Below are 17,324 nucleotides of genomic sequence, written 5' to 3'. Positions count from 1 at the left end.
TGGGAGGGAGTCTCTGAGTCAGGGAGTGTGCCGACTCCAGCCCCACGGTCCTGCCCTTGGAAATGGAAGCAGCAGGCTCAGGGGCCGAGGTGTCCATCAGCGATCCGGAGGCCTCAGATTTACTCCAGCTCCCTGCTCCCCCCCCCCCCCCCCACGAGGCCCTGGGGCAAAATCACAGCCAATTCTATCCAGATGAGAATGAAGGTTTTGACAGGAAAGGGGGGAGGTCTGAGACAGATGATGACAGAAAGTGCTGGCAGCAGGGCAGGCCTGGGCTTGGCTCTGGCCTTACCCCACACCCACCCCACACACCCACCGCTCCCCCCTGAGCCCCAGATTCTCGGTCTCTACATGGGGTTACAGTGAGACCAGCTCCCAGGGCTGTGTGAGCCTTGAAGTGCTTAATCCAGCACCGGGCACATAGAAGGCCCTTGACAAACTGAAGTTGCCATGGTGATTATATTGTTATTCCCACTGCCACCATTATGATTATCATTAAACAGAGGTAATGACAACAGGTAGGGCTGCCCGGGACAGACCGGGACAGTGTTTACACGGTGAGAGGATGTTACAAGGTGGGGTGCGGGTGCTGGGGTGGAGAGAGACTGACTGAGAGGCATTGAGAAAGGCGGATGGAAACCGGCCCCTCCTAACCCGGTGATGAGTCCCAGTGATACAAGGCCAGGGACAAGTGGGAGGACCCCGGGCCCTGGGAGCAGAGAGGCGGCCCCGGGTGCTACTAAACCGGGGTGAGAGGGCAAGACGCCCAAACTCTGTGTCCTGAGCCCAGATGTGGGGGGTGGGGGGCCCTCACGCCGACCCCTCCTCCCTTGCAGCCCAGGCCTGGCGGAGACAGGGGTGGGTGGGGCGAGCAGCAGTCGAGGCCTCCCAGGAGGCTGTGAGCTCACACACGTGCCCCCAGTGGGCCAGGTAAACAGGATGGGTGCCTGGGTCAGCTGCTTCCTCCCACTCATTCCCTGGGGGTGGCTGGCCCGCCCAGCTCCCCTGCTCCGCACCCAGCTTTCTCAGCCAAGAGCAGCCCGAGTGCTGAGACGCCCTGGTGACCGCTCTGGGGCTGGCCACTTCCTTCCCCGGCACCCGGGGTCCCCACTGAGGGCAGTCTCACAGCTCCCAGGCCCTCTGCGGGCTGGAAGGTACGGGAGAAGGTGAGGTCAGTCACCTTTAGGTGACAGTATGGGCGGGAAGACAGATGGGAGAGACAAAGGCCACCAAAACCAAGGCAGCAAGGCCAAGAAAGGGCACCTGCCTCTCATCCTGGTGCCCCTGACCCGGGCTGGCTTCCACCTAGTGGGTCCTGCCCCACTGGGTTCCTACGCTGGCCTCCCTGGTTGGGTCCTGCCTGTGGTTCCTCTCTCCTAAGTCCCCTCCATCCCACCACCTCTAGGAGACACCAACCACCTGTCTCCTCGGATGCCCCCATCCCCACCCTGCGCCCCAAATTCCTAAGGTTGGGAAATCGGAACACTTTTGCACCTGCCTCATCCCATGTCTCCCTCCCTCCCTGATGCTTGGGCTCCCTCTCTGTTTCAACACAGATTCTCGGACTCACAATTACAGCTCATTACCCTATCGGTGGCTGGCCCTGAGTCACGAGGGAGGGACACAGGGCTGCCCAGCCCTGCCACCTTCTCCCAAGCTGCAGTATAAGGAGTAGAGGCAGGGAGGAGGACTCTGGGAAGGCAGGGGAGTCTGGGAAAGGAGAGAGAAGGCTGCACACCCAGAGGGAGGGAGAAGTCCGAAGGAAGAAGAGAACAGAGGAGGCCACGCAGCAGGGAGGAGGAGACAGGGCAGAGAGAAATAAACTCGGGTGGGAAGAAGGCAGGAGGGAGAGAAGGAGCGAGGCGGAGATGAGGCTGCAGGGCTCCCTGGCCTGCCTCCTGCTGGCCCTGTGCCTGGGCAGCGGGGGGGCCGGCCCGTTGCCGAAAGAAGGGGAGGGTGCGGGAACAGGTGTCGAGGAGGCCGTGGGACACGGGATGGGAGACGCCATTGGAAAGGGGGTGGGAGATGCCATCAGCCAAGGAGTCGAAGAGGCTGCTGGCAAAGGGACTGGAGGGACCACCGACTCTGCAAGCAGGGGGGCCACGAGCCGTGGCGTGGAGGAGGCAGCCCGCGTCCTTGGGAACCCTGGGGGTGAGGCAGGCAGGCAGGCTGAGAACATCATTCGCCGCGGAGGAGATGCGGTTCACAGCTCCTGGCAGGGCGTGCCTGGCGGCAACGGTGCTTGGGTGAGTAGCGGGAAGCTGGGTGTGGAAATGGGAGGCCGTGGGCCCCCGGGTTGAGAGTCTTGGAGTGGGTTGGAAGGGTGACCCATGGGAAGGAAGGTCTCTTACTTGTGGCTGTCTGCGGTGGTTTCCCTCCACGTGATGCGGCCTTCCTCTGCCGCCTTGGGGTCTCCGTCCCCCTGCCTCGGCCTTCGTCCCGCCCTCCCCTGTCACCAGGCGGATGGTCACGCACACTAAGCGTGGGCGCGTTGCTCTTGCAGGGAACCGATGGCCAACCTCCATCTGGAGGCCATGGCATCTTTGGCTCCCAGGGTGGCTTTGGAGGCCACAGCCAGGGCAACCCTGGAGGCCCGGGGACTCCTTGGGGCCAGGGATACCCCGGAGGTTCAGATGGCAGCTTCGGAACCCACTCTCAGGGAGGCGCCTGGGGCCAAGGAGCCAATGGAGGATCTTTGAACTTGGGGCCCAACGCTCAGGTACGGTAACCACCCCAGCCCTGATGCGCGCCACCTCCCGCCCTTCGAGCCCACAGTCCCCACGCCTCCCTCATCTGTCGGTCAGTCCCCATCAGTCCCCCGCTCAGCCTGCCCCTCTCCGCAGGGGACCGTGGTCCAGCCCGGGTACGGCTCAGTGAGAGGCAGCAGCAACTCACACACAGAGGTGAGGGGACGGGTGTGGGCAAAGCAGAGGGTGTTCGGGTGTGTGGGACAGAAAGGAGGCAAATTGAAGAGGAAAGAAAGAAGGATTGGGGCGGGGTGGGGGGAGCTGACTGAGGGACAAGGCAGCTTGGACAGGGAAGAGATGGGCCGGGCCAGGTGACCAGGAGGAGGGGAGGGGAGTGGGACGGGGCGTGGGGGAGAAACACGTGGGGAAAGGGGCCAAGCCACAGGAAGCGGGAGAGCCCGGCCTCGAGGGCAGGGGCTCTGACTGAGGTCTGGAAACTCTCCCCTGCAGTGCACCAATCCCCCGCCGTCCGGCTCAGGCGGAAGCTCTGGCAACTCCGGGGTAAGGGGACAGGCGACTGGGTGGCTGGGGGCATTTTGCACAGCGGACGATGGAGTCTCTGCTCCCCTGAGACCGTGCAGGGAATGTGCCCGAGCAAGAGGGGGAGGGCGAGGGGGAGGGGAGCAAATGATCCTGATGTTCTCGACTCTGGTTCTCACTCTGGTCTCTTCCTGCCTCTCAGGGAAGCAGTGGCAGCGGTGGTGGCAGCGGCGGTGGCAGCGGCGGTGGCAGCAGCGGTGGCAGCAGCGGTGGCAACGGTGGCAGCAATTATGGGCCCAGCTGGGTGAGTCCTGCTCCCCCTTGAAGGCAGAGGTGCAGCCCGGACCCCGGCGGTCCCTGCGGAGGAGACAGCCTCCAAGGTCTTCCCGAACGCTTGCGTCGCTGTGGCCCCGTCCTGGGCCCCTCGGCCCCTGCACCCCACCTTCCCGGCCCCAGCAGGCGGGGTTCCTTACACACACCCCCTAGGTCCCCACAAGGGGTGCCCTGCCTGCTGCCAGCTCACGGGGCTCCCGTGTCTTCCGCTCCACGCGGGTGGGGTGCTGTCCCTCCCGTCTCACCCACTGCTGTGCCAGTGTCCACTGGGCAGATCTGACAAGAGACGGGGGTGGCAGACGGAAGGAGAGGGGTGGACACGGGAAAACAGGACACCTGCTTGGGAAGCTCCCTGGGGAACAGGGGCAAGCCTGTCGCACATGTGGAAAGAGGACATTTATGGAGCTGTGGTGTAGATGACACTGATACATACGGGACACGTGGGGCCCCTACAAAAGGGGTGAGGGGCCAGGAGGGGACCACGGGCTCAGCGTGGGCTCTCCCACGGAGGGGTCTGCCGTGGGGAGCACCATCGGCTTCCTTAGATATCTGGGAAAGGTGTCAGGCCACAAGAGGGAGGTGACTAGGACGAGCCAGGCCACGTAAACTGCTGTAATTTACTGCTCCTTGTACTACCTGCTTCCCCATCTAGGACCGTCCCTTAGAAAATTCTAGGAATTTTGATCAAGGCAGCTACTCAGGCTCCCAGGTAATTACGGACCTAGGGGCCCCTTCCCCTTTCCAGGTTCCAGGAGAGGGGGGGAGGAGGAGAGTCAGGAGGACAGTCAGGAGCCCCTGGGTGCCAGGGTCAAGGCTCTTCACTTCTGGCCTGAGGGGTGGGGGAGGGAAGAGGAGACAAGAGCTCGGAATCCCCAAACTGGCCCACATTTCGAAATACACCTGGCCACACGGACCTTTGTGCCCCGAATAACTTCCCTCGGTGACTGGCTAGCTAAGGACGGGAAGAGATGGAGGTTGGGGACAGGGGAGTAAAGAGAATCATAACACCCTGGAAACGATCTGGTTCTGGCTGAGTGCTTCGGAGACCCTGCATGGACTCTTGCTTTCCCTCGTAGGGACACAGTTCTGGCTCTTCCTTGGGTAGCAGTGGCAGCGGAAGCGGTGGTGGAAATAAACCCGAGGTGAGTGTCCGCTGCGCGCACACCTGCACAGATCTCCCTCCTTTCCCCGGATGGGAGGGAAAACAGGGGGTGCCGAGGCCCCTCGCATGACGGGAGAGTTGGGAGAGCGACGGCCAGAGCTGAGAGGGGGTGCGCTGCTGGGGGCGGGTGTGGGCTAGCCTTGGGGGTAACATGCTGCAGTTTGGGGGCTGGGGTTGATTTCCAGGTGGCAACAGAGAGAAAGCCTTCTCTCTTCTCTCTCTCTCTCTCTCTCTCTCTCTCTCAGTGTGACAACCCAGGGAATGAAGTCCGCGTGTCTGGAGGATCTGGGGGTCAGGTAAGAGCCAAACTTGGGACTGTGCCCACCTCTGCTCAGCCCCAACTCCGTCTGTGGGGAAGAAACCGAATCTCCAAAATAATAATGAATGGCAAATCCCCACGTGGTGTGCCTCACTTTATACCATGGATGGGGCGGTGAAAAATCACATAGAAACCAGTCCTTTTAGAAACGTCATCATTTCAAATGACCTACACCCACCTGGCCAACAAACAGAGTCCCGTGACCTCTTTGACAGCGTTGGAAACTGTGTGTCGAAAGCGTGCGCTTCCCTCCTGGTTATTCTGGAAATCTGGGCTTTCTGTCAGCACCTGCAGCACTGACAAGAGGAAGTGTTACGCTAAGGTCCCCACCAATCACCTACGGTTCTTGTGAAAATGCAGGTTCTGAGTCAGCAGGCCTGGGGTGGGGCTGAGATTCTGGTTTCTATCAGGTTCTGGGCAAAGCAGATGGGGCTCGACTGTGGCTGGTGCGAGCGCGGCCGACCATCGGGGAGAAGGCTCCCTGAATAACAGGCTCTTCGGATATTAGAGATACTAACCTCGATGGGTAGACAGGTGTCAGAAAAGCTCCCAGCCTGTAATTCTGTCTCTAGTTTTTTATGTAGCAAAGTCTTAAATATGTAGTCAAACATATCAGTCTTTTCTTCTATGGTTTCTGCTCTTGAGAACACAAAGGCTTTTCTTTTCTTCTAGAACTACTTCTATAATTTCATTGTTTCTATTTAACTCTTTAATCCATCTGGACTTGACTTTGCTGTATACAATCTAGTCCAGTTCCTCAGATCAGCTCGACTTAACCCACACTTTGGATCAGAGCTGTGTGCTCTCTTATGAAGGGAAAATCAGATAAAAACAGAAGGGAGGGAACCAGTGAGATATAACTGTCCCCCTTACACCCCCCGAATACTGAACTGGTGTTCCCAGCTGTGTGCACTGAATTATTTCTACCACCGATGTAAAAATGCTGCTTGTAAATACCTTCATATTTTGGGAGAGCTTCTGCAGGGGTTGTACTTTTTTTTTTTTTAAGTCGATTTATTTATTTTGAGGGAGAAAGTGTGAGTGGGGGAGGGGAGAGAGATGCAGAGCATAGGTGGGGGAAGGGCAGAGAGAGAGGGAGACACAGAATCTGAAGCGGGCTCCGGGCTCTGAACTGTCAGCACAGGGCCCAATGAGGGGCTCGAACCCGTGAACCATGAGATCATGGCCTGAACTGAAGTCGGATGCTTAACCGACTGAGCCACCCAGGCGCCTAGGGAACTCTACTTGGTTAAACGGGCTCATCTGTGCTGGGCACTGCTTTCTTTATGGCACATGAATATCTACCAGTACAGGTCCTCCCTTGCTGCCTGTCTTTTCCAGTGTTTTCTCACCTATTCTTAGACACTTACTCTCCCAGATGAATTCCAAGAATATTTTGACATGTTCCAAAAGAGAATCCCATGAGCGTTTATAGAAGAATTGTATTAAATCGGCACCAACGTTTGCAGGGATGGACCCAAGATCTAAAACAATGACCTGTGTTTCGTGTCTCATCCTTCAGGGCTTCCAAGGAGGACAGGGAGGGCCCGGCAGCTCTGGTGACATCAGGGTAAGGAGATGACAGGCCTTGAGAGTAGAGACTGGTGGCAGGAGGACGGGATGGTGATCACCTCTGCAGTAGTGATACCAACAGGGCAGATAGACTCACGTCGCAGCCCAGTCTTGGCCTTGGCCCTGGGAATTCATCTTAGTCCTGAGGAGTGGGGGTCTGGAGGCACCTACCTCTCAGGAGGAGACAAGCCAGGCTACTTCCGGGCCTCCTCGGCTAGTGTCACCCTTCTGACCAAAGCAAAACATCAGCCCAGACTGGGCCCTGCAGTTTGAATCACTTTAGTCCAACGGTCTGGCTGGTTTCCACCTCAAAACCAGAGGATAATTCAGATACTTTGATGGCAAGGACCCTTCCTGGTGGATTTTGGGCAGTTTGCAGACATGAACAGAAAGAGGTGGTTATGTCACCTGTAAGTATCGTAAGTGTGCAATAGCCCGGTCGACAAGAAGTTGAGGCAAGATTTTCCAGGGAAGACGGAGCTGCCCGGGGAGAAGAGCCTCTCTGGGGGTCCCAGGAAATCTCCAGTCCCCTGATTCAGGAGACCCTTGCCCACATTCTGCTCTCCTGCCCTCTCGTCCCGCATCTTCCCTGCTTCCCCACCGACTCTTCTCCATTTTCTGTCTCCCCAGGAAATAAGCAAAGAAGGCAGTCACCTCGTTGGGGGCTCCCAAGGCAATTATCAGGTGAGCAGGGACAGCTTTCTGAGAAGGGATGGTGGTGGGTGGGGACAGAGTGCTAAGGGACCGGGAAAAGAAATAGAAGCATCAGTGTCTTCTCGCTGCTACTCTGAGTCTGTGGCGGGTAACTGTCAGGAGACCAGATGGGGGTCTGGGATCCCTGTCTCCTCCATTCATTCATTCTCTCCTTCCTTTGAATGGCCGTCAGAGCCACGTTATCACTGTGAAGGGAAGGATAGCCGGAAGTAACAGAGGGGTCAAGGGGCTGTATTTGGGAACCATACTTAAGAAGGCAGTGTTGACAAGTGGAAAGGCAGTGAATTTTGAGGTAGTAGTTGGGGGTTCAAATGACAGCTGTATCACCTGTCATCTGTGCATCTTCAGACCGGTCAGTTGACCTCTCTGAGCCTGGGCCTCCTTTTGGGTCAAATGGGGCCAGCAAAGCGAGCAAACTTGCTCACCAACCCCCCTCCCCCCCCCCCCCCCCCCACTGCCTGAGTTACTGCAGAACTTTCTGCGACCACTAAGGTGGAGACAGATCCTGAGGCAAGCTGCCGACGGCTCTGACTTTAGTTTCCTTATCTGTACAGTGGAGACATCTCCACGCAGGAATGCGGCAGGTTAAGGCACCGTGCTAGGCGCCTGGTGGATCACACGTCACATACCAGCAGTGTTTTGGGGGCAGGCTATGCGGGGGTGGAGGTGGGGGTGGCGGGCAGAGTCAGAGTATGAATATGATTCAAGGGACTGGGCAGGGTTATTCTAGGAAGTGGCAAATAGTCCAGGAAGGGGGGCTTCCTAGCTGCTGTGTGAAAAAGAAGAGAAGGTGGCTTTACAGAGAGTACACAGAGCTTGAGCCAAGGCAGAGGTGGTGAGCCAGGAGCAGGTGGCCAGGTGGCACGCGTGACCGGAGGCACAGGCTTTGAAAATCAGTCCCCCTTCCTACCCAGTGGCAAGGGTCCGGTGGTGAAGCTGTCAGTGGGATCAATACCTTGGTGAGTGGAGGCATCACCCCACCTTGGGTCCGGACCGTGGTGTCAGGCAACCCACGGGTCCCCTCCTGAGCCCCAGAGCGCCTGCCCCTGCCTCTGGCTCACAAGCCGGCTTCCCACTCTCATCCCATTTCTCCCCGATGCCTTAGAACTCTCAGACATCTCCTGGGCTCTTCAACTTCGACACTTTCTGGAAGGTGAGTTCGGCCAGGTGGCTCTGCTCACTCTGTTGGCAAGGCAAACCCCTGTCCCTCTGCCCCGCAGGCTGAGGTCCTCTTCCCATAACCAACCGCCGTCAGTGGTGGACCTTGACCTCTCCTGCCCTGAGGCCCTGAGCCAATTGCATTATGACCCAATTTGCCATTTTCCTTCTTCTTTTTTTTTTTTTTCTTTTCCTCTGCAGAATTTTAAATCCAAGCTGGGTTTCATTAACTGGGATGCCATAAACAAGGTAAGGGCTGGAAGGCTATGCCATTCCGATCCCCAGGGGAGAGGGGACTGGAGAAGAGGTGTGGGGACCTGGGGAGATGATGGTGGCCACTACGAGGGCGTTTTGTCCAGTGCTTAAAAAGAGGGACAGGAATGACGAGGAAGGACAGAGGGGTGGGCTGGGAGTCGGGGATGAGGCAGTGCCTCTTTCGGGTCTCAAGCAGAGGGGAGCTTGAGCTTCTCTGAAGCTCAGTTTCCCCTTCGAGACCTGGAAGGTTAAGGGGAGCGCGAAGAGGCCTAGTCCTCGGGAAACCGGAGAGGCCGCAGAGGCCGGGTAGGCGGCGGACTGCACCTTAGTCGGGAGGACAGGGAGGGAGGACCGCCGGCTGAGAGAGGAGGGAGTGTGTACCAGGTGCCTGCTAGGGGCCAGGCGTGCTGGGCTCCGGGCCCGCGATCTTAGGAGGCGCTTGGGGCCCTGAACCCCCTTCTGCTTCCTCCCTGCCCACGCCTTCCACGTTCAGGGGACCCCCTGGCAGGTTGATTTGACACCCGAATGGCAGAGGCAGATAAACAACCCACACAAATACCAAAAGCAGAATTTGCAAATGACGGTCGAGCCGGTGTGCTTTGTTTGATCCACTTTTTTTTTTTTTAATTAAATGTTTATTTCTAGAGAGAGAGAGTGCTCGCGTGCGTGCGCGTGAGAGCGTGAGCGGGGCAAGAGCAGAGAGAGAGGGAGAGGGAGAATCCCAAGCAGGCTCCACACTCAGCATGGAGCCCAATGTGGGGCTGGATCTCACCAACCATGAGATCATGACCTGAGCCAAAATCAAGAGTCGGACGCTTAGCCGACTGAGCCACCCAGGTGCCCGGTGATCTATTCTTTTTTTTTTTTTTTTTAAAGCATTATGAACTAGTTGCCAAAGTTTAAAAACTGAGAGATTTTACAAAATGACTTGGAATTCCGGCTTCTCTTGAAAAATGTGGCAACGCGGGGCCCCTCTTTCCTCGAGCTGCCAGAGACAAGAGCTGAGTGGCCACTGCTTGTATGGGGGGGGGGGGGTGGGGGCGTGGGTGGGAGGGGCTTGTTCTCCAGGAGCCACAGGCCCTCTGCCTGTCACAGTCTCCAAGTTCCTGACCTGTAACACAACAGAAACAAGGCGAGGGCCCCTAACCTCTAAAACTGGCAGGGGAACCGAGGTGGCGGTAGGCAGGGAGGTGAGGACAGAGCCCCGCCCTCAGCAAGTCCAAGTCTGCCCCCTGGGGAATAAGGTGGGACAGTGAAAGATACAGGAGGCAGAAGGTCCCAGCGGCAGCGCGGTTCCGGTTTGGATGAACTGCAGGAGCAAATGGACTGTTTCTGTTTTATAGAGAAACAGCCCCCCCCACCAACCCCCAACCCCTCTCACGGGGAACTTAGGCCCAGAGGCACATGCTCATACTTCCCCGGGTCCTGGAAGGCAGTCGACATTCTTGCACATCTAGGGGGCCGGTAAAAGGAGAGCGCTCACAGGCAGGATCCATCTGGGGCCGCTTCCCCAGGAGCAGGTCTAGGAAGAAGGGCAGGACAGAGATGGGCAGAGAAGAGAACAGAGAGCCCATCTCCTTCACAAGGAGGGCCAGACTGACCAGTGACGACAAGGAGAATACACGTAACAGTTCTTGGCACGTAGGAGGTTTTCAAGCCCAACTGGAATATCCAGATTTGACTGGATGACAGCCATGGGCAAGCAAAAAGATCCCTGCGGATTTCAGCAGCGGAGGCCCGATCCACCCCTGACTTGGCCCACTACGGCCTGATTCCTATTCCTTGAGCTCCCTCTTAGAACTTATTTCTCTGCCCAGGACCAGAGGAGCTTTCGCACCCCGTGACCTCCAGACAAGGAGCTACCAGATGGATGGGAGCCCCCCTCCCATCCCTTCTTAAAACATCGCTATCCCACCGTTAATCTCAACCCTTACCCTCGAAATAAACCTTAGCTGCCCCACACTCCTGGTCTCTGCTCCTTTCTTACGTCTCCACTGTTGTTCCCCAGGGTGCGGGAGGGGGGGGGGTGTCTGGAAGGATCAAAGTGCAGCTCTCAGCTTTGGGAAATGGGCTGGAGGCCGAAGGGAAGGTAAAAAGGCGGGAAGTTCTGGGGACAGGTCCTGGTCCTGAGGTCCTGAGTTCTGGCAGAGGCTGGGGGAACAGGGATAGTCAAGAGCATGTGGTATGCACCTGGGGAGGGGAGCTGGTTAGTGGCGCCCGAGAGCTAGCCTTTCTCTCCCTCTGCTTCCAAAAGCCATTTTCTGGTGTCCCTGAAGACACCCGGCTTCCCTCAAACCTTAGTCACGATGAAATTCTGAAGACCGAGCAGCGGTGGTAGCGGGAACAGGGGCCTAGGTGAGCAGGGGGCCGGGCTCCGTGCTAACCTGCACCCCGCCTTTCCTCTACAGGGCCAAGTCCCGTCCCCCAGCACGCGGGCCCTCCTCTACTTCAGCCGGCTGTGGGAGGTAGGAGACCTCTCACTTTTCAAAGAACTGGGGATCCTGGTCATCTGTCCCTGTTGCCACCTCCCTCCAGCTCCAGCCCACTGTCACAAAATTCACCCTCTTTTCACTTTTGAGATAGTAATCTCACCCAAATACCAGAAGCGCCAACACCCTCAAACTCCCCTGTGCTTATTTTCATCTAACCCCCAAACCACACCCAGGCTCCAAAACCCATTCCTGCACATCACCCCCCAACTTCCCACCAAGCTGCAGCACTCCCGGCTGAGGCCCACTCACCTCTTCTCCTCCCTCCAGGATTTCAAACACAACACCCCTTTCCTGAACTGGAAAGCAATTATCGAGGTAAGGGTGGCAGAACCTTTGGGGTCGGGTGCTCAGCTCTGGGGACGCGGGATCTAGGCCCTGGGCAGTGACGTGTAGACTCGGTCCCTGTTGTTCACCCTCCCTGCTGATGGAGGGTGCCTCCCTCCCTTCCCACTCTCCTCCCTTTCTGCAACGCTGAGTGGGGGTGGGTTGGGAGGGAGAAGCTGTGAGTCACTGGAGAAGGAGTAGGGTGGGCGGTCCTCCCGCCGATAAAAGCTGAGGCCCAGGGCTGGGGCCTCCACAGGCCCAGGAACATGAAGCCAGCCACTGTCTCTGCTCTGCTGCTTTTCCTGCTGGGTGTGGCCTGGCTCAGGGGGAGCCACAGCTGGGTGGGTACTGCAGGGTGAGCAGGTGGCGGGGACACGAGGTGGGGAAGAGGCAGGGGCCTGGAGCTGGGGTCAACTCTCTTCACTGGAAAGGGGGCTTTAGGGAGGAAAGCTGAAAGAAAACAGGGGGCACAGGGGGAGAAGGTCAGGTCATGGTCAAGTGCAAGCAGGTGCAGTGGGTCTGAATATCTGGGTTCTGGGAAGGATGGGCAGGACCTCTGGGTCCTGCAGGAGGCCATACCTTGATTCTGTATGGCCAAGAGCCGTTGGGCACTGAGGCAAAGGTGCACTCACTCATGCATGTGGGTCAGGCAAGTGAGGCTGGGCAGACAGGGCCATGTGAGGGGGAAGGTCAAAGCCCTTCTGCTGTGTACAGCCATGCGCTCAGGGATGGCCAGTGTGCCATGCCATTTGATGGAAATCTGAATTTTATTTTAATTTATTTCTATTTTTTTTTTTTAAATTTTAGAGAGAGAGAGTGAGAGCAGGGCAGAGGAAGAGAGAGAGCATGAGCAGGGCAGAGGGGCAGAGAGAGAGAGAGAGAGAGATCCTTAGGCTCCATGCTCAACACAGAGCCCAACGAAGGGCTCAATTCCACGACCCTGGGATCATGACCTGAGCCACAATCAGGGGTCTGACACTCAACTGACTGAGCCACCCAGGCATCCCAGAAATCTGATTGCTAGTCGTTCACAATTAATTTAATTTAAAAATGCAGACCAAGCAAGAACTTTCTTCAGGCCTGTGGTCAAGCAGTTTGTGACCTCAATGTTGGGGCTAAGAGTGGGGCGAAAAATCAAGGGGAGTCAGGTGAGAGGAGGAACATCCTAACCCTGTGTGGGGGCAGGTGAGAGTAGGGGCTCCAAGTGGAGAAGGGATGGTCGCAGAAACCGATCTCCTCTCCTCCCGCTGAGAATTCTCCTCTCGCCTTGACTGTGGAGGGGAGACGGCCGCGCACCTGCGTCTCACCTGGCTTCACGGGCTTCCTTGTGTTTCTCCCCTTTCTCTCTGGCCCAGAGCTAATCTAATCACCCCGCTTTGCCTCCATGTGCTGAGGGTAAGAGCCCGTCCTTCCAGGAGCCCTGTGGGAACAGCGTTTGTGAACAGGATGCGGGGCCCAAGGAAGGAGCAGGGCTTGGTGTTGGCAGAACGTGGGCTGGGCTGAGGTGCGCGCCTGCCCCAAGGAAGCCTGTGGGGGCACCGCTCGTTTGCCATCAGCCCTGCTCAGTCCCGGGCCAGTCTGCCTCAGCCCCAGCTGCACGGTGGGGGTGGTGCTGCCTCGCTCCCCCACACTCAGTGTGGAAACCTGTCCTGTATCTATCGGGGCCATCAGTTTCCTCCGGGCTCCCTGCCTTCTCTGTAGGTAGCGCTGATCACGGACCATGGACAGGGGTGCCGGTGGGGTGGGCGGGGGTGGGTGCTCCGGCACGAGGGCCGAGCCTGGGCAGCAGGCTCGACTCTGGCAGGGCCGGAAGGACCGTGGACGAGGCCACCCTGTGGCTCCCTCTCCCTTCCAGGGCGCCGATGCGTCATCGCTCCAGAAGAGGTCGGGCGGTGCTGGTCAGGTGAGTCCGCCCTTTTACCTGCCTTCGACGGCCCTTGGTCCCTCTCGGTCTTGTTCTCAGCGCTGGCCAATCTGAAACCCTCTCTCCTTCACACCCCCATTCTGTCGTTTTCTCAGTCTGGCACGGGATGGCAAGAGGTGGCGGCCGTAACTTCTAAGGTAAGACATCCGTCACTGGACCGCCGGGTTCAGGCCTCACTTATTTCCTTGGTGTCCTGCCCTCATCTCCTAAGTGACACTTGAGGAGCTGGGAGAGGTACCGGGAAGGAGGAGGCAGGGCCATTCGGGAGACGACCGCAAAGTGAGGTGAGGCTGCGGGCTCTGGCTGGCCCAAGGAGATTCTATAGAAAAGAACGCATGACACAAGGAGGCAGGGGCTCGGGGACAGCTCTGGCCCAGGCAGGGAGGTGGGGTGTTTATTCCACAGCAAAATGCCCTCCCCCCTCTCTCGCCCCCTGCCCCCGCCCTCCTCCCCACTCTCTGGTTTTCTTTCCACAGCACAGCTATAACCAGCAGGCACACCCTACTCCTTCTGGTGGGCAGTACTCAGCCAAGATCCCCTCTAAGGTAAGGCTCCCAAGTGCCCCGATTCCTCACTGGGGTGGCTGCCGGGTTTAGCTGAGGCCAAATCCTGTTTGTTTTGAAAGTCTTGTCTGCGAGGAGACTCGGGCTCCCTGAGAGCACTTTGGAAGCCATGGGTGTGAAGAACACGGAATCTTCCACGGAACATTCGGTGTTCTTCACACGCACCACCTCGGAAAAGGTTACAAGGTAGCAGTGGCTGCATTGCAGGCGGAGGAGAAAACTGGGAATGAATATCCTCTCAAAGAGGGATATAAAAGTCACATGACACACAGGAAAAGGAGCAGCCTTTGCTTTTTTGTTTTTAACGTTTATTTTTGAGAGAGATAGAGTGTGAGCAGGGGAGGGGCAGAGAGGGAGGGAGACACAGAGTCCGAAGCAAGCTCCGGGCTCTGAGCTGTCAGCACAGAGCCCGACGCGGGGCTCGAACCCACAGACCGTGAGATCATGACCTGAGCCGAAGTCGGACGCTTAATTGACTGAGCCTCCCAGGCGCCCCAGCAGCCTTTGCTTTTAGTGTCTGTTTCCTCCACCTCTTTAACTGCTGATTTCGTGGAGGGTGGGGGGAGAGGAAGGCACACCAGCACTTGGGCGGGTTGGGGGCGGGGGGCTTGCCCAGAAACCTTTGGCTGGTGGGAAAATTAATGCTTCATTCCACAAAACAAGTAATAGGAAACAAACAAACACACAAACAAACCCTGAGAAGGGGCCCCTGGGTGGCTCAGTCTGTTAAGCGTCTGACTTGGTTTCAGCTCAGGTCATGATCTCAGTTTGTGAGTTCGAGCCCCACCTCGGGCTCTGTGCTGACAGTGTGGAGCCTACTTGGGATTCTCTCACGCACTCTCTCTCTCTCTCTCAAAATAGATAAATAAACTTAAAAAATTAACAAAAAAACAACCCTGAGAATTTTGTTTCATTCAGTTACAAGGAAAGCCGTCTTACAGACTCAGTAAAGGAATGTGCTAAGTACTAATTAGGCTGGTGAAAAAAAACAGGCCCTATTCCCCTCCATCTCTCAGAATGAGGAAGCCCCTGCCCTCAGGGCCGGGACTTCTACTGAGAGATCAGAAGTCACCTACTGACTGGAAGCAGGTGACAGAGCAGCCAGCGCTGCCCACGGGTGCCCACTCGCCAATTTCTACCCGCCCAGCGGCAGGGGGCACCCACCTTTCAGTCTGCCTGGCCGGCGTGTGCTCATCTTGGGTCAGATGTGCGCAGGCTGATGAGACCGCTTTGAAAAAAAAGTCCGTGGGCTGAACGCCCACAGTCAGACCCAAGGACCTTTGCCAAGATCTTGGTCTGAGCCCTCCCCTGCCCTGGGGTCCCTCCTGAGCCCTGAGGACGAGGCCGAGGACACGGAGAGGGCCCTGTGGCGCCCCCATCATCTCCTCTGATCTTCTCTTTACAGGGGGTAGCCACGCCTTCTTCTTCGGTGAGTACCAAGGCAGGGAAAACGTGGCTCTTGAGACAAAGGGTCTGAGGCCAGAGGGTGTGCAGGAGGCAGGGTGACGTCCACTCAGACGTTCTCCTTGTCCTGCAGGCTTCCCGGGTGCAGCCTGGCCTGCTGCGGTGGGTGAAGTTCTGGTAGGTGAGTATCCGAGCGAGCCGCGCAAGCCACGGTCACCCCGGGGGTGCCCTGAGGTCCCGGCATCTGCTTTGTTTTGCGTGGAAGCTCCACGGGCACTGAGGAGGAGCCCCTCGTGTGGCCTGTGGAGGAAGACTCATAAGGAAACGACAGAGGACACTCGGGAGCACCCTCTGAGTGCCGAGTGCGGGCCTGACAGGAGGAGAGGTTGAGGAAGGGTCTGGGGTGACAGGTGCGGAGGAAGTGAGTCGCCAGGGCGGAGGTGGTACGAGATGACCTGGGCAGAACCACAAAATCTGTTTCAGGGAGGAGCAAGAGCGAGGGGACCCGCAGGCGAGACAGGTGGGACGCCGCGAAATTTCGGGAGCACCGAGACTGGATGAAGGGACACCTGGTTTCAGCAGATTCCGGAGTAGCCACGGGCTACCGTTCGCTCTTTTCTTTTTTAGAAGATTATTTCCAGTCATGACCGAGGCCCCGAAAAACGTCAGTCTTCGAGGAGCCCGACCGGGCCGCGTCCCTAGCTCTCCCCTCCCTGTGTCAGGCTTGGTCTAGGTGCTGACACCTGTTTTTTCCAGGTTGGGGACCAAGTCTGTCTGTCCCTTGTATCTTGCAACCGCACTGCGGGGTCTCCGTGACCAGCAACTTCATCAGATAAACCCGCCACTTTTCTTCACCTACTCCGTTTTGTGACCTGAAGTCGGTGTGACAGTTCTTCAGAAGAAGCTTCTCCTCCTCCTGAGTTTCTTTATGGAAATAAAACCCGAATCTTGTTTCCCTAAGATTTCTCACACTGTATTCTTTAATGTTGTGCTGGTGGCCGGGACCAGGGAGGATGGAAGAGATTTAGGGGTAGATAACGTGGCTTCCCGCCGACAGTGGCATACCAAATGGGGGCGTGGGGTGGGGCTACTGACAAGCAGTAGCTAGCTGATACCACCGTGCCTCAGTTTCTCCATCTGTAAAAAATCATCTTTGCCCAGTCTGCGTCTGAATGCTGTGCCCCTGAAGGTGAGGAACTCACAGGTGTTTGGCTAGCCTGAAAAGGCAACACGGAAGCGATTCACATCAGGAGGTCAGGGTAAACAGCCTTTCAAGAGAGGAGGCCAGTCCCAGAGGGTCAGGAAGGGGGCAAGAATAGGGGCCAGGGGCCTAGCAGAGCATATGCCTCGTAAACACAAGGCCTTGTCTGCCTTGTAAACACACTGAGGTGTGGATGAGGTCGTGTGCTTAGGAAGTTGTGGTCAGGAGGCTCAAACCCAGTGCTTTAGCTCTGTGTCTCTGGGAGGCAGAGGGGGTGGTGGAAACTTCTACTGCATTAACGTACCAAGGAAACAGCCAGAGGTCCTTGGTGCAGGTGGAGGCCAGGCTTATCACAAGCCTAAGAGCTCTGCAGACACGGCCGGAGAGTCTGTACTCAGAGTCTCTGAGCCAAAGTCTCATCCAGGCTGTAGAATGTGCCCCAATTAGGGAGTCCCCACCAATCATCTCCCACATTCCTGCAGGGACCCAGGAAGTAAAAGAAGGACAGGAATCTCCCTGCCAGCCTCGGTGACACCCCCCCCCCCCCGCCACCTCCAAGATCCCAAGTTCCCTGAGTGCATGGTCCGACTGCCTCGGTTATTGTTTCGCCCCCGCACTGACCACAGGGCCTGGCACAGGCGAGGCCTCAAATAGTTGATGAATAAATAAAAGAAAC

General features: G+C 57.3%; 1 protein-coding gene across 1 annotated transcript; it reads left to right on the top strand.

Annotated features, from left to right (window-relative positions):
• Nucleotides 1-897: 897 nt before the first annotated feature.
• DMKN (dermokine) lies at nt 898-16,407 on the top strand. The gene is made up of 21 exons (XM_053210796.1): nt 898-2,246; nt 2,504-2,719; nt 2,844-2,903; nt 3,198-3,302; nt 3,430-3,531; nt 4,213-4,269; nt 4,637-4,702; nt 4,968-5,018; nt 6,564-6,611; nt 7,244-7,297; nt 8,242-8,286; nt 8,433-8,480; nt 8,687-8,734; nt 11,149-11,205; nt 11,500-11,547; nt 13,412-13,459; nt 13,576-13,617; nt 13,957-14,025; nt 15,449-15,472; nt 15,581-15,628; nt 15,931-16,407. Exons 1-20 carry the CDS (start codon nt 1,869-1,871, stop codon nt 15,626-15,628), a joined length of 1,614 nt encoding a protein of 537 aa, XP_053066771.1. The 5' UTR covers nt 898-1,868; the 3' UTR covers nt 15,931-16,407.
• The last annotated feature ends 917 nt before the right edge of the window (nt 16,408-17,324 follow it).

Source organism: Acinonyx jubatus, chromosome E2 (assembly GCF_027475565.1).
Source record: "Acinonyx jubatus isolate Ajub_Pintada_27869175 chromosome E2, VMU_Ajub_asm_v1.0, whole genome shotgun sequence".
NCBI lineage: Eukaryota > Metazoa > Chordata > Mammalia > Carnivora > Felidae > Acinonyx > Acinonyx jubatus.
The sequence above is the reverse complement of the archived record's forward strand: the minus strand, read 5'-3'. Positions and strand labels throughout refer to the sequence as shown.